The following is a 12,985-nucleotide window of genomic DNA, read 5'->3' as shown; positions in this document are numbered from 1 at the left end:
CAACTGCAACAAAAAATAGCCAGGCATTGTGGAGGGCACCTGTAGTCCCAGCTACTTGGGAGGCTGAGGCAAGAGAATTGCTTAAGCCCTAGAGTTTCAGGTTGTTGTGAGCTGTAACACCATGGCACTCTACCGAGGGCCACATAGTGAGACTCTGTCTCAAAAACAAAAAAAGCCAGGTGGGAGGCTGAGACAGGCTGATTGCTTGAACTCAGCAGTAGAGGGCAGCCTGAGCAAGAGTGCGATCCTGTCTCTACTAAAAATAGAAAAACTATCCAGGCATTGTAGTTCCAGGCACTCATGAAGGTGAGGCAGAAGGGTAACTGGAGCCCAGGAGTTTGAGGTTGCTGTGAGGTATGATGATGTCATAGGACTGAATCCCAGGGTGACAGAGTGAATCTCTGTACCCCAAACCAAAAAAAAGAAAAAAAAAAAAGAAATGGAATAAAGAATCCAGAAATATGGGCGGTGCCTGGGGCTCAGTGAGTAGGGCACCAGACCCATATACCGAGTGTGGTAGGTTCAAACCTGGCCCCAGCTGAACTGCAACAACAAAAAAATAGCTGGGCGTTGTGGCAGGTGGCTATAGTCCCAGCTACCCGGGAGGCTGAGGCAGGAGAATTGCCTGAGCCCAGGAGTAGGAGGTTTCTGTGAGCTGTGGCATTACAGCATTCTACCATATGGCACTCACCACATGGCACTCTGAGGGCCATAGAGTGAGACTCTACCTCTACAAAAAAAAAAAAAATCCAGAAATAGGGCGCTGGCTCCATATACCAAGGGTGGCGGGTTCGAACCTGGCCCTGGCCAAACTGCAACAACAACAAAAAAATAGCCAGGTGTTGTGGCCGGGTGCCTGTAGTCCCAGTTACTCGGGAGCCATAGGTGCCGCCCTTGTTTTTTAGAGACAAGGTCTTGTTCTGTGGCTGGAATGCAGTGGTGCCATTCCAGGATTTTGGGATGCCTAGGTAGGAGGATTGCTTGAGGCAGGAGTTTAAGACCAGCCTTGGGAACATAGCAAACAGCATACCTTTCTCTTTAAACAAAACCAATAAAATCTAAGAAGTAGAGAAACAGAATGAAAAAGTGGAAAAAAAAAATCCATAGAAGAAAACAAAAATCTGGAAAGTGGTGGGGGAGATGTAAATGCAAAGGCCTTTCAATAAGGGGTAAGCTCTCATGACTAGGAGTGGTCAAGATGAGGATAGATGTGTCTATTTTATTTTATTTTTATCTCTGTCTCACTTTGGAGCCCTGTGTAGTGCTGTAGAGTCAGCTCACAACAACCTCAAATTCCTGGGCTCAAGCGATCGCAAGAGCCTCCTGAGTAGATGGGAATACAAGTGCCTGCCACAATGCCTGGCTATTTTTTTTTTTTTAAGAGACAGTTTCACTTTGTTGCCCTGGGTAGAGCGCTGTAGCATAACAGCTCACAGCAACCTCCAATTTTTGGGCTTAGGTGATTCTCTTGCCTCAGATTCCTGAGTAGCTGGGACTACAGGCACCCACCACAACGGCGCGTCTCCGGTCACGCAACATTAACCCTGGCTATTTTTTTTCAGAGACAGTCTCACTTTATCACCCTCGATAGAGTGCTGTAGCATCACAGTTCACAGCAACCTCCAGCTCGATGGGCTCAGGCGATTCTCTTGCCTCAGCCTCCCAAGTAGCTGGGACTACAGGTGCCCACCAGAACGCCCGGATATTTTTTTGTTGCAGTTTGGGGGGGCCGGGTTCGAACCTGCCACCCTTGGTATAGGGGGCCGGCGCCTTAGTCACTGAGCTACAGGCGCCTCCCAAGCTTGGCTATTTTTTAAAGACAGGGTCTCACTCTTGCTCAGGCTGGTCCCCAACTCATGACCTCAAACAATCCATCCGCCTGGGCCTCCCAGAGAGCTAGGATTACAGTTGCCAACCACTGCGCCTGGCTGTCAATTTGATTTTAAAGAGAAGGGATTACCAAAGAACAGCAGAAGCATAGTTGAGTGATGAGGTTAAACCCAAGTTGAAGTGGAACCCGACCCTGCGTGGAGACAACTCATTTCAAGTTTGGTTAAGATGAAGAGATCGCAGCACTTAAGCATAAATTTTTTTTTTCTTTTTAAGGATCAAGTGAGCATGTCTATTTATTTATTATTATTATTATTTTTTGTAGAGACAGAGTTTCACTTTATTGCCCTCGGTAGAGTGCCGTGGCGTCACACAGCTCACAGCAACCTCCAACTCCTGGGCTTAGGCGATTCTCCTGCCTCAGCCTCCCGAGTAGCTGGGACTACAGGCGCCCGCCACAACGCCCGGCTATTTTTTTGTTGCAGTTTGGCCGGGGCTGTGTTTGAACCCGCCACCCTCGGTATATGGGGCCGACGCCCTGCTCACTGAGCCACAGGCGCCGCCCAAGTGAGCATGTCTAAACTGCTGCCTGGCGACAGAGTATTGAGGGAGATACAGAACAGAGGAAGAAAGACTCAAGTAGCAATAGATGTCTGAGTGATGAGACCCGGACAACTGCCCGGCCATACACAGGACGGACCAAAAGGAAAGGAATCTGCCTGTTTCCATAGTGGGAAGCTAGCAAATTTTAACGTTTTGACGCAGGGAAGTTGATGGAATTTTGGTGATTATCTCCGTAAACCAGGCCTGGAATAAGGAGGTTGGCTGTGAGTCAAAGTTTGAGGAGAGAGCTGGTTTGAAAAGCTATTTTGAAAAACTAGGGTGTGAGGTTATGTGCTGAGAAGGGGGTGGCGTTGCGGGGGCGGCCTAGGCCGTCCGCTCCCGAGTCTCCTTGGGACAGGCGAGTTGAGCTTCCCTAGGGCGCTGACACAGCAGCAGATGGCGGGGGGGGCGGGGGGGAGGAGGGCCTCGGCTATAGATAACTGAACGGAGCTGTGGCGTTTCAACCGACAGTTCAAGACATCAAGCGATGAACTGGCGGGTTCGAATCCAGCCCCGGGCCCGCCAAATAACAATGACGGCTGCAACCAGAAAATAAATAGTCGGGCGTTGTGGCGGGCGCTTGTAGTCCCAGCTACTTGGGAGGCGGAGGCAGGAGAATCTCTTGAGTCCAGGAGTTGGAAGTTGCTGTGAGTTGTGGTGCCACAGCACTCTACCCAAGGCGACAGCTTGAAGTTCTGTCTCAAAAAAAAAAAAAAAAAATACACCAGGCGAGGTAGCAAAGCGAAGCAGCCAAAATGAAATCCCAGAGTTCCCAACAGAAAGGCCCGAAGATTTGCGGAAACCGCACGTGACGCTACGGTAACATAGTGCGACAGAGTAAACGTCATCGTTCTGCGACACCGAGGTGCTGCGAACTAAGCCCCTCCCGGAAGTGGCCTACAGATCGCGTTGTGAAAGTGGCAGCTATTACTTCGGGGAGCGGATTCTGCGAAGTCGCCCCTGAACCTTTTCTCTCATTTCCTTTCGATCATTCCTGACTCTTCTGCATCCACGTAGTGAGGACACGTTCCCGCCATCATGGGGGGCGGAGACCTGGTAAGTGGACAGAGGCCTGGGCGGGGAAGGGCTGAGGCCGGAGACTGGGGGTCGGGAGGGAAATTAGGAAAAGGTGTGTGGGGAGGGGGCGGTAACCCTGGCTAGGGGAATAGATCGTTAAGAGCCGCGGAGGGTCGGGGCTGAGACTTGGAAAGTGCGACTTGTGTCAGGAATGGCGGCAGATGGTGTTTGTGTGTTTGTTGATGAGGGCTCCACCGGCTGGAAATTCTAGGGAAACCGGGGAGGGAGTGGTTAGAGCCTTGGCTGGGAAAGGAGGCAGATAACAAGGAGGCATCACTAAGGCTTTGTGTATCTTGTCTTGGGACACATCTCTCTTCCTTAAGTAGGAGTTCAGAGTCCTGTCCTGGGCTGTACTAGGGGAGGTTTGTGCCCCATCCTCCTTACCCCCGAGCCATGCTATGGAATCCATTTTAAGCCAGAAGGGATCTTCACGTCCATCATTCTGACTTCTACTCCTCCTTCAATGCTGCATTCTGATCCATAGTGACAGAACTTTCTTCTGAATTCTTAGCACTTAGTATAAATTATGTGTCAGTTTCTCTTAAACTTTATAGTTCATTTGTAGGGACAAAAGCCTCAAATAGGATAAATTTACTTACAAGAATGTGGTACAAGATCAGGAAAATGCTAAATTGCTGAAAGTGTAGCTAACAGAAAATAGATCAGCTTAACCATTGGTCTAGTAGCCTTATTAGAGTTTGTCAAATAGCCTCAATTAGAGTGAGTTCCAGGACTCCTTCAATATCATCTGATTTAGTATTTTCTTCAGGTAACTATATTTAAGGACAGAAAATCTCTAATCCAGTGTTTCTCAACTTCAGCACTCTTGACAGTTTGGGCTACATATTTGTGTGTGGTGGTAGTGATTGGTGGTGATTAGGCTTCATCTGATTTAGTATTTTCTTCAGATAACTGTATTTAAGGACCTAAAATCTCTAATCCAGTGTTTTTCAACGTCAGCACTCTTTTTTTTGAGACAAGAGTCTCATTATGTCGCCCCTGGTAGAGTGCTGTGGTGTCACAGCTTATAACAATCTCAAACTCTTGGGCTTAAGTGATTCTCTTGCCTCAGCCTCCCAAGTAGCTGGGACTACAGGCGCCCGCCATAATGCCCGACTATTTTATTGTTGGTGTTGTAGTTGTCATTGTTGTCTAGCAGGCCTGGGCCAGGTTCTAACTCACCAGCCAGTGTATGTGGCCGGCGCCCTAACCACTAAGCAACCTCAGCACTCTTGACAATTTGGGCTAGATAATTTGTGTGTGTGTGTGTGTGTGTGTGTATGGTTGTGGTGGTGGTGGTGATTGGAGGTGATAAGACATCATCTGATTTAGTATTTTTTGCAGGGAACTGTATTTAAGGACAGGAAATCTCTAATCCAGTGTTTCTCAATCTCAGCACTCTTGACAATTTGGGCTAGATGTGTGTGTGTGTGATGGTGGTGATTGGGCTGTCCTATGCATTTTAGGATGTTTAGCAGCATCCCTGGACTCTAACCACTAAATGCCAGTAGCATCCTTCTTCCACAATTGTGACAATCAAAATGTCTACAGAAGTTACCACCTGTCCCCTGGGGGACAAAATCACCTATAGTGGAAGGAGGGAGGAAAGGGGGGGAACCAGTAAGAGAAGGTGGGAGTGGTACGGGGAGGAAGAATGGAAGGGAAGATCAAAGGACCTGACAAGGGGGAGGAGGACAAGGGGGAAGAGAGAAAAGGAATGGCTCAGCGCTGTAGTTTAGTGCCTAGGGCGCCAGCCACGTACACCCAGGCTGGTGGGTTCAAACCTGGCCGGGGCCTGCTAAACAATGACAACTACAACAACAAACAACAAAATAGCCCGGCCTATAGTCCCAGCTACTTGTGAGGCTAAGGCAAGAGAATTGCTTAAGCCCAAGAGTTTGAGGTTGCTATGAGTGTTGATGCCATAGCACTCTACTGAGGGTGACATAGTGAGACTCTGTCTCAAAAAAAAAAAAAAAAAAAAGAGAGAGAGAGAGAAAAGGAAGAAAAGGGAGCTTTCACTGAGTGAACATTTCCCACTTGCCAGGTACCTTGTGTGCATGATGTTATTTAGTCTTAACTGGTCTCCTGGTTTCCCATCTTGGCCCTCTCCAGTCCATTCTTTCCATGATAGCTAGTCCTGCCTCTCACCTGTATACAACTGTTGAGTATTTCTGACAGTCAACAGGAGAAAATCCAACTCCTTAACATAGTTTACAAGGCCTTACTTTGCTCCTTTCATAGTTGGCTTCATCTTGCGCCCCATCCCATCAGCTTGGACTCCATCTCCAGTCACTCTGAATGATTCCTGCTATGTTCCTCACACCCCTCGGACTGCAGTCATGTGTGCTGTTCTCTCTGTTTGGAAAGCCACCCTCCTACCCGCGCGCCCCTCCCCCCCCCCACCCCCGCTCCCCTTCCCACATCACTAGGCTAATTTACAATTGTCCTTAGATGTTACTAAGGAAACTTTCCCTGACTGGGAAACAGAATCAAAGCAGTGGCTGTTGGGGAGGAGAGAGAGGAGAAGCATTTTTTCAGGGTGAAGGGGGGAGATTAGAAACTTGGGGAGAGGGTGGCACCTGTGGCTCAGTGAGTAGGGCGCCGACCCCATATACCGAGGGTGGTGGGTTCAAACGCGGCCCCGGCCAAAGTGCAACAAAAAATAGCTGGGTGTTGTGGCAGGCGCCTGTGGTCCCAGCTACTGGGGAGGCTGAGCCAAGAGAATCGCCTAAGCCCAGGAGCTGGAGGTTGCTGTGAGCTATGACGCCACGGTACTCTACCAAGGGCAATAAAGTGAGACTCTGTCTCTACAAAAAGAAAAAAAAAAAAGAAACTTGGGGAGATTCCTGGGAGGGAAACGTGAGAAAGGTAAGTTGTAATCCATGTAAGTTTAGGGCACATGAAATAGATTGAGAAGGAATGTCCAGCTAGGTGTGGTGGCCCATGCCTGTAATCCTAGTACTCTGGGAGGCCAAGGTGGGTGGATTGCTTGAGCTTAGGCGTTTGAGACCAGCCCTGCCAAGAGTGAGAGCCTGTCTTTAAAAATAGCCAGTGTGTGGCCGGCATCCATAGTCCTAGCTACCAGGGAGGCTGAGGCAAGAGAATTGTTTGAGCCCAAGAGTTTGAGGTTGCTGTGAGATGTGACGCTACGGCACTCTACCAAGGGTGACAAAGTGAGACTGCCAAAAAAAAAAAAAAAGTCCAGTGCCAACACTTCTCAAGCTCTGTTGCCTTTCAGAATATATCTGTACCCCCTCCCTGCCCCATTCCTCCTGTCTTGTTATTATCACTTCCCATTTATGCATGGTAAAGGGAAGGATGACTTGTATACCTTTAAGATTAAAACTGTTTATTTTTTTGAGACAGTCTCACTTTGTTCCCCTAGAGTGCCATAGTGTCATAGCTCATACCCCGTTTCCCCGAAAATAAGACAGTGTCTTATTTTAAGATGTGCTCCCAAAGATGTGCTAGGTCTTGTTTTCAGGGTACGTCTTATCTTTCCTGTAAGTAGGTCTATTTTCGGAGGATGTCTTATTTTTGGGGAAACAGGGTAGCAACCTCAAAGTCTTGGGCTTAAGCGATTCTCTTTTTTTTTTTTTTGTTTTTTTTTTTGGCCGGGGCTGGGTTTGAACCCACCACCTCCAGCATATGGGACCAGCGCCCTACCCCTTGAGCCACAGGCGCTGCCCTTAAGCGATTCTCTTGCATCAGCCTCCCAAGTAGCTGGGACTACAGGTATCTGCCACAGTGTCTGGCTATTTTTAGGGATGAGGTCTCACTTTGACTCAGGTTGGTCTCGAACTTGTGAGCTCAGGCAATCCACCTGCCTTGGCCCTCCAGAGTGCTAGGATTACAGGTGTGAGCCACCACGCCCGGTCTGATTAAAACTGTTTGAAGGGGGTATGCTGGAGGTGGCAGGTTCAACCAGCCCCGGCCAAAAACCACAAAAAAAAAAAAAAACTGTTTGAAGGGAACCAAGAAGAAGCTTTATGTGAAGCTTTATTGCAAAGATTTATGTACTTGAATACCCCCTGCCCCCAAGATGTATGAGAGGTTACTGGACACAAACCTTGCCATTGTTTTTTTTTTTTTGGTAGAGACAGAGTCTCACTTTATGGCCCTCGGTAGAGTGCTGTGGCCTCACCCAGCTCACAGCAACCTCCAACTCCTGGACTTAAGCGATTCTCTTGCCTCAGCCTCCCAAGTAGCTGGGACTACAGGCGCCCACCACAACGCCCGGCTATTTTTTGGTTGCAGTCCAGCCGGGGCCGGGTTTGAACCCACCACCCTCGGTATATGGGGCCGGCGCCTTACCAACTGAGCCACAGGCGCCGCCCCAAACCTTGCCATTGTTATAAGACATTTTTCTTACTTGGCTGCCTTGGCATGAATTGAGTATGAAGGGGTGGGTGAGGCAGGGCTGATGATACTCACCACCTACCCACTCTCTCAATTATTTTCTTCTTTCATTTACTGCAGAATTTGAAGAAGAGCTGGCATCCACAGACCCTCCGCAATGTGGAGAAAGTGTGGAAGGCTGAACAGAAGCATGAGGCTGAGCGGAAGAAGATTGAGGAGCTTCAGCGGGAGCTGCGGGAGGAGAGGGCTCGGGAAGAGATGCAGCGCTATGCGGAGGACGTTGGGGCTGTCAAGTAAGCAGGGAGCTGGGGGTGTCGTAGTGTGTAGGGACTTGCAAGACTGCCTACAGGTGCGTCATCTGGTTGTTGTACAGTAGCTAAGTGGTTAAGGACGTGGGTTTTGGAGTTTGACTGACCTACATTCTAAGGTTGGCTTTGCATGTACCAGCTATGTACTGGGAGCAAGTTTGGGGGAGTTGTTTACCTCAGTAAAACCAGGGAATGATGATATACCGAAGTTCTCACTCTCTCTCTGCTTTTTTAAAGATTTTTGTTACAAAGTCTTACTCTGTTGCCCAGGCTAGAGTGCCCTGGTGTCAGCCTAGCTCACAGCAACCTCAAACTCCTGTGATCAAGCAATCCTTCTGCCTTAGCCTCCTGAGTAGCTGGGACTATAGGCATGTGCCACCACATTTGGCTGTAACTTTTTGCTAAAGTTTGTTTTTGGTTTTTTGAGATAGAGTCTCATTCTTTTGCCTTGGGTAGAGTGCCGTGGGTTCATAGCTCACAGCAACCTCCAACTCTTAGGCTCAAGTAATCCTCCTGCCTCAACCTCCTGAGTAGATGGGACTACAGGTTCCCACCACAAAGCCTGGCTAGTTTTTTCTATTGTTTTTAGTAGAGATGGGATCTCGCTCTTGGTCAGGCTGGTCTTGAACTCCTGAGCTCAAACAATTCACCTGCCTCAGCCTCCTAGGGTGTTAGGATTACAGCCGTGAGCCCCCGTACTCAGCTGTCTTTCCTAAAGCTTATTGAGAATCAAATGAGTTAGTATGTAAGGACTTAGTGTGGGCCAAGCCCAAAGTAGATGGTTGACAAATAACTCTGGCTGAGGATGGTTGACTCTTGCCTGCTTTTCATTATGTGTCAAGGCCTCAGTCCTGCTTTTTCGACATATTGCAGGCTCATTTTGGGGGGGGGTGGGCAATGTGTTCTCATGGGAATAAGGTCTATGGATGGTGTGTGTGTGTGTGTGTACGTACATACATATATACATACATACATATATATATATATATTTTTTTTTTAACAGGGTTTTGTTCTGTTGTCTGGGCTGTCATGCAGTGGCATCATCATAGCTCACTATAACCTCAGACACCTGGGTTCAAATGATCCTCCTGTCTCAGCCTCCCAAGTAGCTGGGTCTATAGGCATCTGCCACCATGCCCAGTTAATTTATTTATTTATTTTTTTTTGCCAGGGCTGGGTTTGAACCCACCACCTCCGGCATATGGGGCCAGTGCCCTACTCCTTTGAGCCACAGGTGCCACCCATTTTTTTTTATTTTTTGTAGAGATAGGGGTCTCATTATATTGCCCAGGCTGGTCTTGAACTTCTGTTTTCAAACTCTTCTCCTGCCTTGGCTTCCCAATAGGCATGAACTACTGTGGCCCAGCCAACATTTTGTTTCATTGCATTTTTTTCCTTGAACTAGGAAAAAAGAAGAAAAATTGGACTGGATGTACCAGGGTCCTGGTGGGATGGTGAATCGTGATGAGTACCTGCTGGGGCGGCCCATTGACAAATATGTTTTTGAGAAGATGGAAGAGAAGGAGGCAGGCTGTTCTTCTGAGACAGGCCTCCTCCCAGGATCTATCTTTGCCCCATCAGGTGCCAATTCTCTGCTAGACATGGCCAGCAAAATCCGGGAGGACCCACTCTTTATCATCAGGTACTGATAAGGGGCTGGGAAAGGGGCTTGTTGCTTTGAGACTCTGCTAAGGCCATTCATTGTGTGGCCGTTACTGTAGATTTCCTCTTTGCTTTATCTGCTGTGTAACAGGATTCCATTTGGGCTCCATTTGGGCTTCCTGAGGTTGGGAAAGAGGCTTCCTTAAAGGTGCCTGGTCAGGCCATATGGAAAGATACTGGCAAATGTATCATACCAGATTTATTCATTCACCTTTAGTGAAAATGGTTGGCAGCGTCTTAGAAATTTGGGTATATGATTGAAGTTGTTTAGGTAGGTGAACAGGCCTTTTTTGTGAGTTGGAGTAGCAGAACTAAAATCTTTAGAATTTTACTTGAAACCCTAATATGTAATGGATAAAAGTAGAGCTGCATTTTGGGCACTAAGTGAGATCATACTTTGCATATTATTATTTATTTTTATTTAATTTGCCTTATTTTTAGTGTGTAAGATTGAAAATTAAAAACTTATTTTTCGGGCGGCGCCTGTGGCTCAGTCGGTGGGGCCCCGGCCCCATATACCGAGGGCGGCGGGTTCAAACCCGGCCCCGGCCAAACTGCAACCAAAAAATAGCCGGGCGTTGTGGCGGGCGCCTGTAGTCCCAGCTACTCGGGAGGCTGAGGCAAGAGAATCGCTTGAGCCCAGGAGTTGGAGGTTGCTGTGAGCTGTGTGAGGCCACGGCACTCTACTGAGGGCCATAAAGTGAGACTCTGTCTCTACAAAAAAAAAAACAAAAACAAAACTTATTTTTCTTTTCTTTTCTTTCCTTTTTTTTTTTTAAGACAGAGTCTCACTAATGTCGCCCTTGGTAGAGTGCTGTGGTGTCACAGCTCACAGCAACCTCCAATTCTTGGGCTTAAGCGATTCTCTTGCCTCAGCCTCCCGAGTAGCTGGGACTGCCACAACAACTACAGCTACTACTGCCACAACGCCCAGCTATTTTTTGTTGCAGTTGTCATCATTGTTGTTCAGCATGCCTGGGCTAGGTTCGAACCCGCTTGCTTTAGTGTATGTGGCCAGTGTCCTAATCACTGAGCTGCGGGTGCTGAGCCAAAAAAAAAAAAAAAAAGCTTATGTGTCATTTATATTTTTCTTCTGCAAATTCTCTTTGAAGTTATATATCTATTAAAGCTATTGAATATAAGGCAAATATTTTGTCCCATTTTCTCATCTTCTTAGTTTATTGTAGCAGAATACAATATTTACCACTATTTTTTTTTTTTTAATATTTACCACCTTAACCATTTTTTTTTTTTTTTTTTTGTAGAGACAGAGTCTCACTTTATGGCCCTCAGTAGAGTGCCGTGGCCTCACACAGCTCACAGCAACCTCCAACTCCTGGGCTTAAGCGATTCTCTTGTCTCAGCCTCCCGAGTAGCTGGGACTACAGGCGCCCGCCACAACACCCGGCTATTTTTTGTTTGCAGTTTGGCCGGGGCCGGGTTTGAACCTGCCACCCTCGGTATACGGGGCCGGCGCCTTACCGACTGAGCCATAGGCGCCGCCCGCACCTTAACCATTTTTATGTTATGGTTCAGTGGTATTAAATACCTTCATAATGATGTGTAACTCTCACCATTCTCCCTCTCCAGAACTCTAATAATTTTGAAGTAAAACTCTATATCCAATAAACAATGGCTTCTCTCTTCCTCCTGCTCCAGAGCCCTTGGTAACCACCATTCTGCTTTCTGTTTCTAGAGTGTGACTACTCTATTTACCTCGTAAAAATGAAGTTATACAATATTTGTCTTTTGTGACTGGGTTATATCACTTAGCATAATGTCTTCTATGCATCCATGTTGAAACATGTCAGAATTGCTTCTTCTGAAGGTTGAATAATATTCCATTGTGTGAACACATCATATTTCTTTTTTTTTTTGGTTTTTGGCCAGGGCTGGGTTTGAACCCGCTACCTCTGGCATATGGGACCGGCGCCCTACTCCTTGAGCCACAGGCGCCGCCCGAACACATCATATTTCATTCATTTGTTAGTGGGACATTCAGCTCATTTAAACCTTTTTTTTTTTTTTGTAGAGACAGAGTCTCACCTTATCGCCCTTGGTAGAGTGCCGTGGCGTCATACAGCTCACAGCAACCTCCAAATCCTTGGGCTTAGGCGATTCTCTTGACTCAGTCTCCCAAGTAGCTGGGACTACAGGCGCCTTCCACAACACCCAGCTATTTTTTTTTTTTTTTGTAGAGAGAGTCTCACTTTATGGCCCTCAGTAGAGTGCTGTGGCCTCACACAGCTCACAGCAACCTCCAACTCCTGGGCTTAAGTGATTCTCTTGCCTCAGCCTCCCGAGTAGCTGGGACTACAGGCGCCTGCCACAACGCCCGGCTATTTTTTGGTTGCAGTTTGGCCGGGGCTGGGTTTGAACCTGCCACCCTCGGTATATGGGGCCGTCGCCCTACCGACTGAGCCACAGGCGCCAACCCCCAGCTATTTTTTTGTTGCAGTTTGGCCGGGGCTGGGTTTGAACCCGCCACCCTTGGCATATGGGGCCGGCGCCCTACCTGCTGAGCCACAGGCGCCGCCCTCATTTAAACCTTTCGACTATTGTGAATGATGTTGCTATGAATACTGGGGTACAAATACTGTGCATATTGTTTTATAAACTCCTTTTTTTTTTTATAGAGACAAAGTCTCACTTTATGGCCCTCGGTAGAATGCCATGGCGTCACAGCTCACAGCAACCTCCAACTCCTGGGCTTAAGCGATTCTCTTGCCTCAGCCTCCCGAGTAGCTGGGACTACAGGCACCTGCCACAATGCCTGGCTATTTTTTGGTTGCAGTTCAGCCGGGGCCGGGTTTGAACCCGCCACCCTCGGTATATGGGGCTGGCGCCCTACCGACTGAGCCACAGGCGCCGCCCCTATAAACTCCTTTTTTAACTCAATCATGCATACAGAATATCCTTCTATCTCACTATGCCTCAATGACATAATTTTTAAGGTCTATATTATGTCCATATGCCATAATTTAGTAACATTCTTTGGTTGGGTTTCTAACTTGTTTTTTATTTTTTTATTTTTATTTTTTTGTAGAGACAGAGTTTCACTTTATTGCCCTTGGTAGAGTGCCGTGGCATCACACAGCTCACAGCAACCTCCAACTCCTGGGTTTAGGTGATTCTCCTGCCTC

At 47.7% G+C, this 12,985-nt stretch overlaps 1 protein-coding gene across 3 annotated transcripts in view; it reads left to right on the top strand.

The window, feature by feature from the left end:
- The first annotated feature begins 3,294 nt into the window (after positions 1-3,294).
- CWC25 (CWC25 spliceosome associated protein homolog) overlaps positions 3,295-12,985 on the top strand; it is a 29,982-nt gene continuing 20,291 nt past the window's right edge. For all 3 annotated transcript variants that reach the window (XR_008375552.1, XM_053569410.1, XM_053569409.1), the window contains exons 1-3: positions 3,295-3,489; positions 7,993-8,165; positions 9,586-9,822. Coding sequence is in view for 2 of the 3 variants with exons in the window: in XM_053569410.1 (XP_053425385.1) it covers positions 3,472-3,489; positions 7,993-8,165; positions 9,586-9,822 (428 nt within the window). In the remaining variant the exon portion in view is untranslated. The remainder of the gene's footprint in view (positions 3,490-7,992; positions 8,166-9,585; positions 9,823-12,985) is intronic.

Source organism: Nycticebus coucang, chromosome 18 (genome assembly GCF_027406575.1).
Source record: "Nycticebus coucang isolate mNycCou1 chromosome 18, mNycCou1.pri, whole genome shotgun sequence".
Lineage (NCBI taxonomy): Eukaryota > Metazoa > Chordata > Mammalia > Primates > Lorisidae > Nycticebus > Nycticebus coucang.
The sequence above is the reverse complement of the archived record's forward strand: the minus strand, read 5'-3'. Positions and strand labels throughout refer to the sequence as shown.